The sequence below is a fragment of the Fragaria vesca genome, linkage group LG2, assembly GCF_000184155.1.
Source record: "Fragaria vesca subsp. vesca linkage group LG2, FraVesHawaii_1.0, whole genome shotgun sequence".
NCBI classification, from domain to species: Eukaryota; Viridiplantae; Streptophyta; class Magnoliopsida; order Rosales; family Rosaceae; genus Fragaria; species Fragaria vesca.
Window position 1 is genome coordinate 30,009,395 of NC_020492.1, and position 18,399 is coordinate 30,027,793.

The window sequence follows — 18,399 nt, forward strand, 5'->3', positions numbered from 1 at the left end:
CTGCATAGTAGCCAAACCCTAATGCAAGTTGGTAACTACATACTCAGGTTTTAAAACGCTGATGCGTGCCAATCCCATTTGATTTTGCACAGGCCCGGACCTGAGATTTTCAGGTCTGAGTTAAACTTTCAAAATTGGGCCCTTAAAGTATAATATTTATTCAATTTTATTTTCTCATTCTAAGAAACACACAAAAAAATTCACGAACTAAAGTTATAAACTCAAAATCTAACAACAAAAAACATTAGAAATCCTATTAAAAATCTTATTTATGCAACAAATCTCTTACTTAGACTGCTCATTTTTCTAAAATAGTAATTAATGATAGTAATAATGGGTAATATTTTGTATTCATTTTTTGATTTTGTATTCATTTTTCTTTTTTGTAATCTAACACCACCCTAATTGGATTCTGTTAATTATTTTTTATTGTTTTTAACAAAACTAATGTAATCACACAAAGAGGAAAGAAAATTTTGGGCCACTTAAGGTTATGGGCCCTGAGTCCATCGACTCTTAAGACTCTATTCAAGTACGGGCCTGATTTTGCATAAAGGTGGAGCCCTATATAGAGCTAGCTAATATCTAACACAAGCAGTACTACAACTCAGTCACAAAATCGAAACTAGTCGAGCGGCTCCATCAAAACGAGAAGCAGTGAAGTAGATTAAAAACACTTGACAGATCTAGCTTAGTTAGAAATCCACTTTCACCATTATCAAATGGGTGCTGCATATATCACTAACCTTCGTATCATGCAGCACAGCGTGCATGCAGGAGATCGAGGTCGTGGCGTGACACACTGAAGAGATGTTCTTAGTGTCATGCAAGACAGGTCTGGGGACCTTAATTACCAGCAGATAGAAGAGAGGAAATAGTAAGCTATATAATGGGTACAAATAGATGGAACTCATTTGCATGATCGATTACGTACCTGTCTTACCCTATGTGATGCCAAACAGACAGCAGACAAAGCTCTGTAGAAAATTTGCCGGAAATTGTGTCGAGATATTGGAGGAACCAATGTACACCCTTTGCTATAGTCTGAAAAGCCATCCTCTTTCCTTCTCGTCATTGAGTATTTAGGTTACGCCAATTTGCCAATTTGTTTGGTAGCAACATCAACCCCCTCTGTGTATCAACCATGTATGATTGTGTTGGTTCAAATTATTTTTCGGTGAGCCTATTTCCACCTGTTACTGTAAAAAGACTACGCATGATTGTCTTGGTTCAAGTTTTTCTGTTCCAGTATGTACGCGTCTACTACTGTGGAGAGACTAGTTTTTCCTTTCAGTACGTGTGAGAGTGGTATGTGTCAGTTAATTGCTTGCATTAACTTGAGGATTTCATTTTTTTTAAAAAAAAAATTGGAGAGAAATGAATAATTTATTAATCAAGGGACAAACCCAATTACGACATTTGTTAAAACGAGATTGAACAAAAACAACTAAAAATAAATAGCATAAGTCTCTAACTCGATCAAACTAGAAAGAGTGAAAATATACCAACAATTCATTAACTAATGGACTGAAAACCCTATAAGCGAATAAGGAAATGCAACAACACTAGCTAATCTACCACACCCACCACCCATGAATGTTAACATTGTCGTCACCATCACCGTTTGTCACCATCGCCGCTAGCAACTGTGTGAGATGATGAGGAGTGCTAAATCGGAGCACTGATGCTCGAGTAACTGATGTTATGCCAAACAAGTCCCAGTGCACAAATCATATGAAAATCAACGACCCAGAGAGAGATCTCCCTCATAAGTCATAACAACATCATACAACCATGTTTGAGTGCACTTTCATCATCTAATAATGTAGTTGCATTTTTGTAACCAGACGGAATAGTAAAGATTAACAAGCAACGATAAAATAAGTAGATTAGCTCGTCCAAGTGTATATTTAACTCATAAAGCGTATGAGGTAACACGCAACATATGAGATAATTAACCACGCAACACGCAAAGTATTACAATCCAAGGAATTAAATAAGACAAACTTAAGCTTGATGGATATAACTACACATTTTAAAGAAATACATTTAAGCGCAAGATCGGTTTCACATAACACACACGTATATGTACGAGGAAAAAATTTCGGTGATTACGGAAATTTCGACCCTCCAAAATATAGAAATTTTGATAAAAATTTCAGGGAAAAATCGATTACGGTAAAAAAAAGAAAATTGATAGGAGACAAAGAGAAATATAAGAGAATAGAGAATCATCATCTGCTTATTCATTGATAGGAGCCTTTTATATAAGAAATTACAATGTACTAATATGGTAATGATAAGGAATACATAGTTATATTCTAACTACATATCCTGATGGCATAAGGCCAAGGCACACATATGAAATATCCTACAACACTCCCCCTTGTGCCGTGCGTCGGTATGCCGGTGGTGCTGATATGTCGTCTCGTTAAAAACCTCGTCGACACATATGGAATATCCTACAACACTCCCGTTGTGCCGCACGCCGGTATGCCGGTGGTGCTGATATGTCGTCTCGTTAAAAATCTCGTCAAGTAACAAAAACCCTATGGGAGAAAAACTAAACCTTGATTGTAAGAGAAAAAGAGTACGACGCACCCTTCACATTTAATAATGACATGTATGTATGTGCTAGACTCCCCCTAAAGTTCACACCTGCCCCTGATCTTTATATCAATCATAAGGCTCTTCCTGATTTTTATTAATCACAGAAGTATCAACAACTTAGTATGTCAATGCTCTTTAACATGTCTTCAAATGTAGCATTGGGCAATGATTAACTAGATCATGCCATATAGTCCTCAAACATGATCTTTTACACTTAGATTTTGAGGAGAAGGTCGCTTGTGAACTCAAAACATAAGTTTGTGCAGGAAATCAGATTTCCTCGTAGCATGACCTTCAGTTACTAGAACCGTCGTAACTTCCTCTAGGAAATACGTATGAACGAACCGTAAACAGTTTTGGAAACTAGACTCATTTAGCTTTCCAATTGTATATTACACACATTCTAGTTTAAGATCTGTTCACAAAGTCTCGTCAAAGTTGACTGTTTTGGCAAATCAGATTCTCTGACAGATCCGTCCTACTTTACAAAAATGGCCATAACTCACTCAATATGATAGATATGATCAAATGGTTGGTGTCCCTGGAAAGTAGACACATAGATCTTTCCAATGGTACTAATTTCACAGATTTGCAGTGAGTAAGCTTACATGTAGGTCCCATGGAAGTTGACCTAAGAAACTTGGCAGATTTTGATTTTGATTTTGATGTGTCTTTCTTATGTAGGGATAGAATAAGCATCAACCTTTCATACCATTAAGTTTTGAAAAAGGAGTTACTGCCATTACATTGGCATTGCGTGGGCACATAGCTACACTTAGCTTTACAACTTTTTAAAGCGAATAAGATGTCAAGTCTTTCGTATTGTGTTGAGTACATTGATGCGTCTTATTGTACTTAGATGAGAACTCCATCTCTTAACACATTTTTCATCTTGTTTTAGACAAAACAATGAATCTCTCTTTAGAGCAAAGACTTTAACTAATCATGGGAGTATATGTAGGCCTCACTAGTTATAGAGCACCTAAGTCGATTGATGGAAAATCATCATCAATACAGTCATCGAGTTCCTAATCGAGACCGTGTACGTTTTCCCAAGATATTTTTCATTCTAACTTCAAATGTTGATACATATTGTCATCTCTTGTTCAATCAAGAGTCCATGTTAATCCGGAATGAACATGCAAAGACATAATTCACCATATCCCTTCCAAATCAAGTAGAGTCCATGTGCGTTTCAATACCTTTAGCAAATGCGTGCTCCTGTGGTCTGGAGTCACTTGATTCGGATGAATGAAGTCTGTTTAAGATCTTCATATATATCTTTGATCCTATAGAGATGTTGTTATGACCACATTTATAGGCTGCATGTTTAGTTATTCAAAAAACTACCAAACTGACAAAGTAGTGGAGTGCAATAACATCCATTATGAGAGCATATCTCATCGTAGTCGATCCTAGTGCGTGTCAGTGAGAGACCTTGCGCCATAAGGTGAGTCTAAGCTATTGTTCTCACTACGCTACCTAACAAAAGCATAGTTGATAGGGTTTAGCTTGCAGTGTTGGCATCACCTGCCCAAGGACCTATCTCTTTGTTAATGTTGGATCGCATCTTTCCATTAGGCCAATCAACTAAGTTGATATCCATCAACGAAGGGTGGTTCGATAGTAGACTCATTATCCCACGTCCTCATGTACACTAGTGTAATACTTGTACAGATCTCTATATGGATTGGATTTGACATTGAGGCGTCCCCCAATGATAATCATAATTCAGACTTCATGAGACGGATTTGAGTGTCACTGATCAATGTATCAAGTTATGTCAAACTCGCTTTCTTCCTAGTGCGAGAAAGTATCAACCTAAGGGCCTCCCTCCTTTTGGGGAGCCACACGACGTTGTGACACCAATTTTGCCACTATATGGCGTCACCATTTCACCATCTATGGTGATGGCGCCAAGACCAACTTCTTTTGGTAGCACCATGTCCTCTTGATAGGATATCAATCCTTGCAGACATATTTGCAGCATGTGATCTTGTCACTTTAACACTTTAAGCATTTAAGATCAAGATGAGGCTTAGTGGGGACAAACCACGACAAATATTGTCTGCGTTTACCCTTAAACACTTGTGTCCTTATCTCCCCCTAACGGTGGGAATATTGTCTCATCAAAGTGACAATTCGCAATTTAGCGGTGAATGAGATCGCCTGACAAAGTTTTTACATAAGCGGATTATAGATGGATATTCAACCTAAACTTATTCATCTCAAATGACCCATCATTGTGCGCAGTGGCATTGCGATTTGGCACGTAGAAATAACATCTAGCCAAGCTCAAGGATTGGAGATCCATTTCAATCATGTTTAAGCTCAAGGATTCCAATTTAGTGTCAATCCTAGTACACAGTCACGAGCTGTAGTACAACAATATTCAATGATTACGCATCAATAATGTTCGAGTGACAAGCTAAAGTTGTTTGGTCATAGCCTCAGTGAGACCGTATTACGTGTAAACATGGGTTACATGACACATCAACTTATATCCCAATAAACTTTTTTAAAGAATGGGTAGTGAGCCCGTAGAAAGCATAAGCAGCATAAACAGTAGATAATAGTAGAACACGTGACCAGTGTGTTAACAATTCAACTAACACCATAAAGCATAAAAAGGTGTCCGCAAGTTGGTTGTATCTATCTACATAGTTTGATGTAAGAATGGAATGTTCACTTTTGTGTCATTTAGCATAGTAGGGTCTCACACCTAATTTAGCTAAAAAATAGGCTTTTAAAACAAGCAATGAGCATTGCAGAGGGCCAATGAGACATCGAGGGAAGGCTGGTGCACGTCAATTGCTTGAGCAATTGACCGGACGGCCTCCGGGAAGTTGGAGCCGTGTTCAGGTGACGTCAATGTCCCCAGGGTGCCGCCATTTACAACCATGGCGTCACCATCATGCTTCATGGAGAAGGCTAGATCCCGAATGTCTTCGTTTTGAGCGAAAGAATGGATGTCCATGAGAATTTCTCAAAATTTGGACCATAATGTCTTTTCCAGGATGACCGATTTGGTCAAACCAAAGCCTATATGAGTCGGTGTCCCAAATATCATGTTTGGTGACAACATGAAATTCGATATTCGAATCATAGTGATATACAGTTCACTAGATTGACTCATGAACTTCTCCGAGATACGTTTCTGTCCACATACATGAGAAGGTAAACACAAAAGAACTCTTGTTCATTCTCACAATGTGTTTTCAAATGAAAACTATTAACAAGAATGTCTTTAAAGCTCAACATAGTTCGGTTGCCTCTCAATGCATAAAGGGCATTTGTGACGTTGATCATGATGCCATGAGGCATCAAGATTCAAGCTAAACCGCGTCCCTGAATGATTGGTATGATTCACTTATTGTAGTCACATAAGATTTATAAAAGCACAAAATCCAAAGATAGTTGTATGTTCCTTAGAATGTTCTGGATAGTTCCACTATCTGCGAAGGACTCAATGTCTCTATGAGACATATCTACAAAATGGAGCAGATAGGAGAGTAAACAGTTCCACTTGAACCATTTAGAAGAATTGAAAGAAGCTACAAAAAGCTGCAATCCCGAGAGTGCATAAAAATTTCCACGCAGAATGACCTTCTTTTTCGTTAAAATAGATATGGACGAACCGCAAAAAGTTCTAAAAACTAAACTTTTAGAGCTTTCCAATGATATAAAGCTTACTGTCTGGTTTGTCCAAAGCTGTTCACAAAGCTCAAACGAAGTTGACTGTCTAGAAAGGACAGATTGCTGTTTTTCGCAGAATTGACATGTGCGAAGCTGTGAAGCTTGCATGTGGCGTATAGGCTTTTGCCTTAGCCAAAAGTGACGTGTGTATGATCAAAACCAAGTCCTTTCGGTCATTTCAAGGTCATAAACTCCATGACTAGTTAGCAAAAGCTCCCTGACATGAACATAAACTAACTCATAAGACCTAGAGGATTCGATCATGATGATGATTGTCCGATTTTGATGAGTCTTCAACATCTTTTGCAAGACGGAAATTGGTTTAATAGCATAGGGGGATCCAAAATCAAAAGCTTTTAGTAACTCCAAGTCAGTATGACTAGGCATGTTCGTGGAGCGTCGGTAGTGCAAGACACTTTTGAAACCACTATCTCCTTAATTTCAGACAATTCTAAGATATCACACTGAGCTTGGATGAGCCTAGTTGAACAGTTGATGATGAAAAATCCGCTATAGGGTAGAAGACTTAACTGGAAAACACGTGGGCGATCCTCCTTGAGGATGCGGTGCCGTGAGTTACCTTCAAAGGAAGGGACCAAAATCGGCACAATATGCCATGTTTCTAAAGACGATGTAAGAATGTACATCTTTTTTGTAAATCAATATGAACCATAAGAGGAGAATAGTTTCATAACTTCGAAAAAATTCTCAAGGCATTCATTATTGCTAATGTGAGTACATCGAGGTCTCGAATAAACTAAGGACATCGATATGACGTCTTATTACATATAGCTTGGAAAGAAAATCAATGTCTAGCCAATGACGTCAAAGTCAGGGGTAGCTAGAGCTGGATCTGAATCTTTGAAATCCGCGATCATGAGGATGACGTTATTATCCTCATATTGATTTTCCGTACCTTTTTGTATGCATTCACAATTTGAAGGAGAGCTCGACAACTCTTGAACCAGTGATTCTCGGAGATCCACAACGGTTGCATTGTCATGAGCTGGTATGAGTAGTTTTAACAAATTGGTGTCTAGACCAGGGAGGTGTCGCCTACCTCTCTTTTCTAGACATCGACACGGCGTTTTCTGCCGTTACCATGACCCATATTGTTTTCCCCACATTAAGGGACAATCCCAAATAAGTTTATCGTATTAGCGTATATACAATTCCCATTTGCAATTGTATGATCAAAATCAAGCCTCGTTAGTAATTACAAACCAACTTGAAGGGCCTAGAGAACTTGATGATGATCGAATTAGCTAAAGATTATAGATCAGGATGCCACGGGATATCATCGACGATATGTAGTCAATTAAGATGGTAAGCAATCCACTTGACTAATAACTCAACAAGTAGAGTTATATGAACGTTTCAAGAAACGCTCCATGAGTGCATTCCACAGTACATTGTGGTCATTACTTTTTGCACAGATTACCATTGAATACTTTTGTTGATGTGGCGCTTCAAAACTTTGAGCGCATGAGATGTGAAATCTCGGCATCTAAGCTTGTTAGCCTTAGGGTCAAAACATGTGGTTTAATCATTTCCAATGAAATGTTCCATAGATACCAAGTGAAGATTCGTCTTAGGTATTAAGTACATCAAAACTCAAATGAGCATAATGTTACGTTACTCTTGCATACAAAACCAAACTGTTATGAGACTCGATAGAGGTCACAAATGATGTTTTTTAATGGTTTGTCTTACGGATTGATCACACACAATCCGGAAATGCCGCGAATTGATCAAACACAATTTAGAAAAAGGCCTAGGATTGATCAAACACAATCCAGAGAAAGGTCGGGGTTGATCACACACAACCTGGACAAGGAAACAGGAGTGATCAAACACTCTCTTGACCCGCGAATAAAATTCCGGGATTTTACCTACATGCACAAAATCCCAAGCATAGAATGGAGATGGAGAAGGGAGAAAATGATTTTATCCTCCCCGAGTTATTGAACTTGGAAAAGTTTAGGGTTTCAAAACATATATTTTGAAACTTCAAACACTTGAAGAAATCGAAAATTGTAGTCAGAGGAAACCAAAAATCGTCAGCGGGCGGTGGCCAAGGGATTGGCAGCTGGTGATGTCGGACGGCGGCCAGGAAAACATGCGGCTGTGGCGGTCGGACATTGGAGCCGAAAAACGTTTTTTTAGGGTTTCAGAATACAAATAGTGGGCTATTAGTTCTAAGGTTAGAACAAAGTGCATGATAACGTGATGAAATATAAACAGTAGAGACAAAGAGATCTAGTAAGAGAATAGAGAATCATCATCTTATTCATTGATAGGAGCCCTTTATATAAGGAATTACAATGCACCAATATGGTAATGATAAGAAATACATAGTCATATTCTAACTACATATCCTGATGGCATAAGGCTAAGGTACACATATGGAATATCCTAGAACAAACCAAACTTTAAGAGATGTTTGTTTTCTATATTATGTATTATATTTGAAATGAAAACCTTGAATAAACATTGATCTATAGGGAGCTGTAGTAAGTTAAAGTGAAAAAGTTAGTACGTGTTGAACAGTTAATAATTTTTAAAAAGTTTACTTTAAACATCTTTTTTTTTTTTTTTGATGGCTGGAAACCCAAAAGGAGGCTAGGCCATCACGCCTTATATACATATGATACATTTCATATGGAATTACACAAGTACTTTAAAACCACGTAGAAGACCTATGAGGTACAAAATTTTCACTATCTTTATCGTCTCTCTGTGTAGAGCCTTTAGTGTATTGTGAAGAATATCGGGAAATATCGGGAAATTTCGAAAAATATCGGGAAATATCGGGAGTTTCGGACGATAAATGCTTGGGAGGGTAAAGATATATCATTTGGTGAGAAAAACGAAAATTTCGGCAAAATATCGCGGAAATTATCGATTTTTTACTCCTTGTATGTATTTGTGATGATCAATATCGCGTCAAATAAGTTTCAACCACTAATAACATATAAATGGATTTTTCTTTTCTTCCTTTAAAAAAAAAACAATAGATTGTTTCTCATTTTCTTTTTTTCTTTCACTTAAGAAAAGTATTGACTTGAAATGCCACACAAGAATAACATCTCTTCAGTGTTTCTAAACAATAGTTCGCATCATGAAGAATGAACTGCAGCAACAGTTCTGAAGATCATGGTGTCTGCATTGTATCTTTTATGTTCATATGAAATGAAACTCACCCTAAAAATGAAGCTAGAAAGGAAGGACATGCTTGGAGGTCTTGAAGAACATAGTATATGGCAAAACAGTGAAAGTGGTTAAGATGTAAAGGGACATATATCACTCTCGTAGAGGTCGGTCTGCACCCTCCTCACTAAACAAAGCATTTACAAAAAGCTTGTATAGTGACAGTGGCTATGCTCCACAACCACAACTACCACCATGGCGCCACCATGCACCTCTGTCGAAACATGAGACAGACACCCTGTGTCGCACTCCCATAATAAACAAACAGCCCCCTATACAGCTCTTGTTTATCCTCCACCACCCTACAAAATAATGCACCATGATTTAGTGACTCAATAATGATCCTATTTATTCTCTCACTCTGGACTCAGGAGATCATTAGAATACGTAAAAATTGTGTTGATTTTTTAATATTTTTGTGTGATTCGGAGTTTGAGCGAACTTGAACTCTAGACTTTAAATACGACTAACATTAAACATTAGAACTCTACACTCTTATGTTGAGCCTAAAAGATGCGATTAATACATCTTCTGATTAATTACCTAACAAACGTGAGAAGTGTGAACTGTTGTTGTGGTGGGGCAAATTAAGTTGGTCATTGTGGCATGTCCTAAAAGCATTATCTATTGACAAAATCTAACTCTTTGATTATGTGAGGAACGTTAATGAATGCGTTCACACAATGGTCACCTGATCAGCCTAAAAAACACAATTGTTTTTCAATATAAATTCAACCATTGAATACGTATGAATCATAGTTGAAAAGTCAACATGCATCATCCGACTACTTTCTAAGAATGAGAAGTTAAAACTAAATTTTGATGATTCCGTGAGACCATAAAATTTGTAATTCGTGATTTTATTTATCATCTTAGCACGTAGAACCATTGGAGAAGTCGGTGTTTTGGTAGCTGAAGTTTTGGCTTCATGAGAAGCTTGCATAAAAATTTCAAGCATGTTAATGTTGAAGGATACTAAATTACACATTGACTGCCCTCATTGAAAGTTTGGAATTCTATAGAATTCAAGTTCTCAGCTTGACTCAATAGTCTTTAGGCATGATTTTCGCGAGACGAATTTTATAACTGACTGCTTAAGAGACAATGCTCATGATCATCCGCTTGTAGCTATCTGGTTTGAATGTCTCTCATTTTTATGTCTTTAATGTTTCACTTGGATCAGCTTGAACTTGAAGAGACATGGTTCGAGATTTTAGATTTTAACTTATGTTATTATTATTATTATTATTTTTGACAAAAATGATGGTGAAATATTGACCAGGTGGAAACCTTGTGTAACAAAACAATACAAGGAAAGAAATAACGAATCTGCGACCAATTTGCCCCTGTAAAACTAGTGCATGTCAGAACAGACCATATTTTCCAGTTTTCCACCATACTGGGGAGTGACCAAGTTTCCCATTTGAGCACACATCACACGGACTCAATCGTCTTCCTCCACAAAAATACAGACAAACAATTCAACACCCAAAAACCAAAAGGCCATATTTGGTATGCTCTGAAAATATTGAATCTTTGGGGACCAAGGTCGCTGAAAGGTGGGACTTTTATATTCATCGTCTTCCCCGCTGTGTCTGCTACACTCCCAACACCGTTTATGAACACAACACCCTCTATTTCGATACCAGTTGGTTTCCTATACATCGATCCTTGTACCCTTCTTGGAATTTCAAACTTCTCTCTTTGTTGTCTTTTGGGTTTTGTGGATTCTTATGCCCCTATCAAAGTTTGACTATTTATCCAGTCATGCTTCTCAATCTGTTTTGTTTTAAGAACCGATTAGAACTGGTCATTTTTTTATCAGTTCATTTTGTATCTGATGGTTGTTGAATATTTTTCAGAAAATTGACAAATTTGCCTAATTGTTGTTTTACTTTGGTGGGCTTAGCAGCTGTTGGAGTAGGAAGAGGGTGTATGGATCCTACTCTGAAACTCTCTATCCTGCTGTTGCTTCTCGGATTCGGTGTGCAATCTCTTTATCATTTCATTTGTATCCCCATGTTATTATACCTTTTTCTTGCTTCGGGTGATATAAAGTTTCATAATGTATGTAGATATGTATAGTATTGCTATTCAATTACTTTGAGTTATTGGGAAATTACAAGTGATATTGGGTAGGCTGCTGATATTGTGGTTCTTCTTATAATTTGTCTACAGCTTATGTATCGGTGAATGCCTCGACTTTCAAGAATTATGGACATTGTGAAAGAGTTGTTAAAAGATGGGCATTCTCTTCACTTGAACAAGAAGTTAAAGAAGATAAACACACACTGAGGGATTTGCTGTTTTTCCTTCACATCCCCAGAACAGGCGGCCGCACATATTTTCACTGGTAATCAAATTGTTTCTTCACCCTAAAGATTCATATCTGGCATTGTTGAGGCATATTGATCCATCTGGCTGTGTCTTCAACTTGCAGTTTCTTGAGAAAGTTGTATTATAGCTCTCTGGAGTGCCCTCGATCTTATGATAAGCTGCGTTTTGACCCAAGGTAACATCTTGTCATCTTGTTTATGTTTATTTGGATTTCACTCATCTGGCTAAACTTGCGGCTACAGTTTCTCTGACTTTAGAATCACCAGAGTTCAAGTAGTTTTAGTAACAGACAATCAAAGTACTTGAGTTCATGTTTCTTTTATGTCGAATTGAGATATTAAATTTACAAGGATGTCTTTAGATTTAACGTTGTGTGTACACTAGAGTGATTTCAAGAAATGCTGCACATATACATTATAAGTTCATCCACATTGTTGGGAGAGGACAGAGGGGAATGTTTATTAAGAATGCAGTGATGTGATTACAAAATCAACTTACTAGTATTGTTAGACTGATGAACATTGTCTGCCCATTATGTTGCAAGCCAAGCTTTTGGACTTGAGTGTTGCCTAACATAGGATCTTAGCATTGAGTGCGAGAGGTTCTAGTTCTGGAATCTCCTATCCCCAATTCCTACCTGCTTCCTGGTTGTTGAGTGCATGGTACAGGGTAAGGGGCACCTGTATTTTTTTTTTTTTTTTCGTTCTCCTCCCTTTCTTTGCCTGTCAAGGTGCAGGTTGCGAACATTTAGTTAAATTGAGATAGATAATGAGCCATCGGTTGTTGTAAAAAGTATTTTTGCTGCTTAAAATGACATTAAGGCTTGAGTTTATATCACCAACGTTTTTTTGTGGGAGATAGACAGTAGCAGCTAAATTGGATGTCTTACAGAAGTATGTTTTCTATCATCAATATATGTACCTTGTACTATTCCTAGTTATCATCATCAATCGGTGTTGGTATTTACTTGGTGCAGAAAAAAACAGTGCAGATTGCTGGTTACTCATGATGATTATAGCATGATGTCGAAACTTCCAAGGGAGAGAACTTCAGTAGTGACAATACTTAGGGATCCAGTTGACCGTGTTTTTAGTTCTTATGAATTTTCGGTAGAGGTAGCTGCTAGATTTTTGGTACATCCCAACTTAACTTCTGCAACACAAATGGCTAGACGTATGCGGTCAAAGACTAAAGGAGTAAGCACATTGGACATTTGGCCATGGAAATACTTGGTTCCGTGGATGAGGGAAGACCTTTTTTCTCGGGTATGTATTCCTCTCAATTGCTTGACCCAGTTAACCTTCGTGGTCCCGTAGCTTCTGTACTTTGTGATATTTCTGCTAAAACTATCCTTGAATTATTGCTGCAGTATTTCTCCATAATTATTTATATTGATATTTTTTGACAGAGAGAGGGTCGAAAGCTTAGTGGTACATTTGATGTTCAGAGCGATGACCCATACAACATGGAGGAAGTTGTGATGCCATTACATGAATACATCAATCACCCTATAGCTCAAGATATTGTTCACAACGGTGCAACATTCCAGGTAGTTCATTCTCTTGCGGCCTCTAGCAAATCTTTGCTGTTTCTTATTTATTCAGTTAATCTCTTGGCTGCCCCACCAATGACCAACAAAAAATGCTAGAAAACTTTGATCCCATACTTGATGGTTCTGTCATTATGTTTATCTTGAAATTCTCACGGAGTGAAAGCAGACCATTGATTGAATTACTTTTACAGTGTTGACCGACTGAATGATCTTAAGCTTGGTGCAATGTTTGAATATTGGCCTGTATACTGAAATAACATCCAATATTGTGAATTTTGGGTGGTAGGGCTCGATTCTCAGATTATTGTGGAAGATTTATCTTCCACTATGTCGCCTGAATTTCATTAATATTTCGTCAAAATTTCAGGATTTGAACTCTTAATTGTAAAATGTTTCAAAATGCTTTATTGACTTCATTTGGCATTGAATTCAGTTGATTTTGGCTTTGTTAGTGTTTACAGGCTTGTTAGTTAAAATGGAATAATTGTATGAGAGTTACAAAGTGGGAGTTATTTTCACCTTGCACATGATACTGTGTTGGGATGAGAAGATCACTAGTGATATTACTGATCCATATCCCCTTCCCAAGTATGTATGAGAGTTAAGAAATCGAAGTAATGAAATTGAGTGGGGAAGGGCATGGATATAGCATATTATGATATCTGATAGGTGGATGTATCATTGATGGGTAATGTGTTACTCAAATTATCCATTGTATGCTTATTAGGGGTAGGTTGCTTCTTGAGTTTATATTCTTAGTTGATGTGTTATCGATACCTTTTTCCAAAGCTCTTATTATGTTTTCATTGTTTTTGTAATTTTATACGGGTTTTCTCCACAACCAGTGACATTTTCATGTTGGTTTGGTCATTTCTTGCAATTGGAAATAGTACTTTTGGAAATATGTTTAGGATATGTCCATTTTAGTCTCTTGGAATCAAAGGGGCATTATCAATTGCGACCAAACATCAATTTATCACAATATGGATATGCAATATTCATGGGAGTATCACAACAACAACAACAAAAAAAATGAAGTTGACAAGGGTAACAAGTGGTACATAGTATGTCCTCCAAAGTCCAAACATGCTACTAAAAGAGTAGAGGTTAGGAAAGTATATTGGAAACTAAGAGATGGGTGCTATTTCCAATTGCATAGTAATGCATATTCATAGAGAGAAAAGGAAGGCTTGTCTACTCCTTGCAATATGGTATATCATTATAACAAATAGATCTTTTAGTGCATATTATCTGGTTGTGCTGGGTACCAACTCATAATTATGAATGTAGAAGCTGCAAGCTATGTTTTTATTTTAATTTAAATAGTTCAGGAGGGAACTGTCCTAGAGGAAGATCTTACTTTATGTCTTTTTATCCGACTGACTTTTGAGTACTACCAGATAAAGTCTATTCTTGGTAGTGGTCAAACTACCATTGTGGTTATCATTATTATTTTTTCTAGACTAAAAAAATTCTTTGGTCAGTTTCGGTTTTTCTACAATAATGTATGTGGATTCACCAGTGGGCTATATAATTGATTTAAACTGTTAAGTTAGCTTTATATTCAAGTATTTTTCTGTCCAGTATTAATATTGATGTATCTGATTGACTTTCTTAATTTAAAAGGTTGCAGGATTGACAAACAACTCCTATCAAGCTGATTCACATGAAGTGCGCCATTGTGTACAGAAGTATAAGCTTCTTGGTAAATATGTTCTTCAAGTTGCAAAGGTAAAAAAACCAAATTTTCAAAGTTGTCCATATTGTTTTTCTTTGTAAATACTGTTTCTCGTATGATCTTCATTTCCATCTTATGCTTGTAAGTTTTTACCACGGTAGAGATTTGTAAATCTTGCAGAAGAGGTTGGATGATATGTTATATGTTGGTCTCACTGAGGAGCACAGAGAATCTGCAACAATGTTTGCAAATGTGGTTGGTGCCCAGGTGATTGCACAGCTGAGAGGATCAAATTCTAGTGGGGAGATTAATGCTGCTAACAATAAATCTGGTTAGTGTAGTGTCTGTTTAACATCATTTATCATTCTGACCTTTTTCAGGAGTACTATTGCATGACAATTAAATGGATTTCAGTGCCACAAACACAATAAATATGAGATACGCACTTAAACTTTGAAGTATGTGATGATTTAGACCTAGATGTATTAGTTACCAAAGTTATGCTTTGGTAGGACTTTGGGTAACATGTCACGTCGTTTTCCATTCCTTTGATAATATAGTCAGGTTTGACTGAGGAATGAATCTGATCTTTATCTTATTCTTCTACTTGTAATACAGAGCAGAGCTACCCAGTTTCAGATTCCAAGCCCAATAATGATGATCTTCAGGTAATTGGCGAAGGCCATGAAATGATTGACATATGGATATGGGTTTTAGTAGCTTTACTGAACCTTTTCTGTATATGACAGAGCAGCACGCCAGATGGAAAGGAAAGTGAGATTGCTTCAACTGAAACTGGTGGGGCTGTGAAAGAAAATGTAAGCCATTTCACATATTGACATGAGGAGAGTAGATCTGTTTTCCACTTGTAGAATGTTGACTTTGATTTTCTCTTCAACCTTAGATGACTGTGGGAGACCTTATGGAAGCTTATGGAGATTGCATCTCTAGTTTAAGGAAGGCCCAGACACGCAGGCGCACTGCATCTTTGAAGAGGATCTCCCCGGCAAACTTTACAAAGGAGGTAGCACTAATTTTTTTTTTTTTTTTTCCAGACTAGCTACTTCCATCAATGATCTTTTGCAAATTTATAAGTGAGGCTGCAATTCTGCCTGCAAAGGATTTGTTTCTCTTTTCACCAAAATGTGCTCTTTTTGCCTTGCACTTGTTCTCTACTGGTATAGATGCACATTATATCTAGAACATAGTTAGAAGCTATTGGTTTTTAGAATGTAATGATGATTTTACCTATTTCTTGTTTTTTCTTGTTGCCTTGTGAAGTGCTGTTGAAGCACTTAAATGTGCTGCCATGTTGAGTAGTTGTAATTAACTCTTTTTCCATAAATCAGGTTCTGTCTTCCCTAGTTCTCTCTGACATTTTTACATTCAATTTATTACAGGCACGCCTCCAGGTTTCTGAAGTGGTTCTCGAGCAGATAAAGCAACTTAACCACCTTGATTTGGAGCTTTATAAATATGCGAAGGATATCTTTGCAAAGCAACACAACAATACAGTGCAAACATCTGGTAGCTCAGTAAGTCTCTTTATTCAAGGCTTGAAAATCAATAGATAAGTACCTTTATGTGTGGCGTGATGTTTTTTGGACTAGTCTTGTTGTTTCTGATTGTCTTTCAATTGATAAATATACAAGTAACTAGGATTCTTTTATTTCAAAATTTTGCTTGGGAACTGGAAAATGCCACTGTGATGGCTAAAGAAGTTGAGCCTTTCTTGTATGATTGTCTTTCATTTGATAAATATACAAGTAACTAGGATTCTTTTTATTTCAAAATTTGGCTTGGGAACTGAAAATGCCACTTTGAGGCTAAAGAAGTTGAGCCTTTGTTATATCAAATTATAATAACAAACAAGTAAGTAACAATCTCTGAGCAGTTGAATTCTTTGATGCATATTACTTTGTCAGATTTTTATTTATTTCGAAGTGTGGCATTACTGTTTACTAATGTACACTATGCACATATGATGGTCAATTCATTGAGCACATTTTACTTCTGTATGCCTTTGTCACATCAATCTGACATGTTTCAAAGCATAGGTGCTTCATCTTGTTACTTTTCATCAAGAAGTAAGTTTTTTACATACCAGCTTATGGTGCAACATAACTTAATTCCTTTAATTAAAATGTGCTTCATCTTGTTACTTTTCATCAAGAAGTAAGTTTTTTACATACCAGCTGATGGTGGAACATAACTTAATTCCTTTCATTAAAATGTATTTTGACAGCAGGACAGATGGGAGAGGATGTTGCAGAGTTCATATGGCACAGGGATAATGTTTTGGAAAGTGGTCTCAGTATGCGTGACTCTTGTTTTAATCCTTTCAGTCTTCTTTGTTTTTGTTAATGCACAAAGAAGAACGTTGAAAATCAAATTATGATTGTATCTTCTTAAACTGTATGATCACAAGATTTAAGATTGTTTGGAAAATATAGAAAGAACCCCAACTCCTTTAGTTAGTTTCATCCTCGGCTCTCATCTTATTTGTTACAAGTATTTTTGATATCTGGGTATTGCCCAAGAGCATTAAGCATTTCATTGGTTCAAACTGTCTTCCATAAATCCAGAAGGATCTGATAGAAAACCCACTAAGGGGACTACAGGTTTTACATGAAGTTAATTTTTGTGATTTGGAGTTTGATAGGACTGTGCAAACCCACCTCATCTTTGCAATCTGATCCTGAATTTTCTCATCTCATGAGAGAATACACTATTACAGGGTACATTGCACATTTACACATTTTACTGTCGGATCTTCATTTTGGTCAAGCTAAATTGTTGTCTTGTCCGCATGTAGACATGCACTGACAATTTCTCAGTAGTGTCAACCTCCTAGATCTTAGTATGGTCACCATTTCTTCTTACTTTTCTGCACAGATAAAATGTCCTTGGCTAGCTTTTGATTCATCATCTAGAGGTGGCGATGGTCTTGAAGGTATAATACATAATGAGAAGTGGTCTTGAAATTCAAATTCTTTAATCGATTTGATACAGTTTTTCCGAGAAACAATTGCAGTTAGAGTGACAATAAAAGAAATAATGCAGCTAGAATTTCTTCAAAATGCACATTTGTTTTTTTTCGATGAGGAAAAAATGCAGTTAGAAATTCGCATGTTTTATCACTTTTATGTATAGAAAATTTCATATAAGTCACATTCTGAATATTTTCTCCTACATAAGTCCACCATAACAGTTTTACTCATATAAGTCCATTTTTAAGGCTAAATCTGTTATTTTACTTTTACGATGTACCTAAAATGCCCTCCTCTCCTTTACACCAATTCTCTCTCTCTCTCTC

General features: G+C 36.9%; 1 protein-coding gene across 1 annotated transcript; it reads left to right on the top strand.

Annotated features, from left to right (window-relative positions):
- The first annotated feature begins 11,420 nt into the window (after window positions 1-11,420).
- Window positions 11,421-17,595, top strand: LOC101295888 (protein-tyrosine sulfotransferase-like). The gene is made up of 12 exons (XM_004291661.1): window positions 11,421-11,500; window positions 11,695-11,869; window positions 11,957-12,028; window positions 12,830-13,118; window positions 13,262-13,402; window positions 15,032-15,136; window positions 15,264-15,414; window positions 15,702-15,751; window positions 15,833-15,901; window positions 15,988-16,107; window positions 16,484-16,618; window positions 17,329-17,595. The coding sequence occupies exons 1-12, from the start codon at window positions 11,452-11,454 to the stop codon at window positions 17,479-17,481; spliced, it is 1,509 nt and encodes a 502-aa protein (XP_004291709.1). The 5' UTR covers window positions 11,421-11,451; the 3' UTR covers window positions 17,482-17,595.
- Window positions 17,596-18,399: the final 804 nt, after the last annotated feature.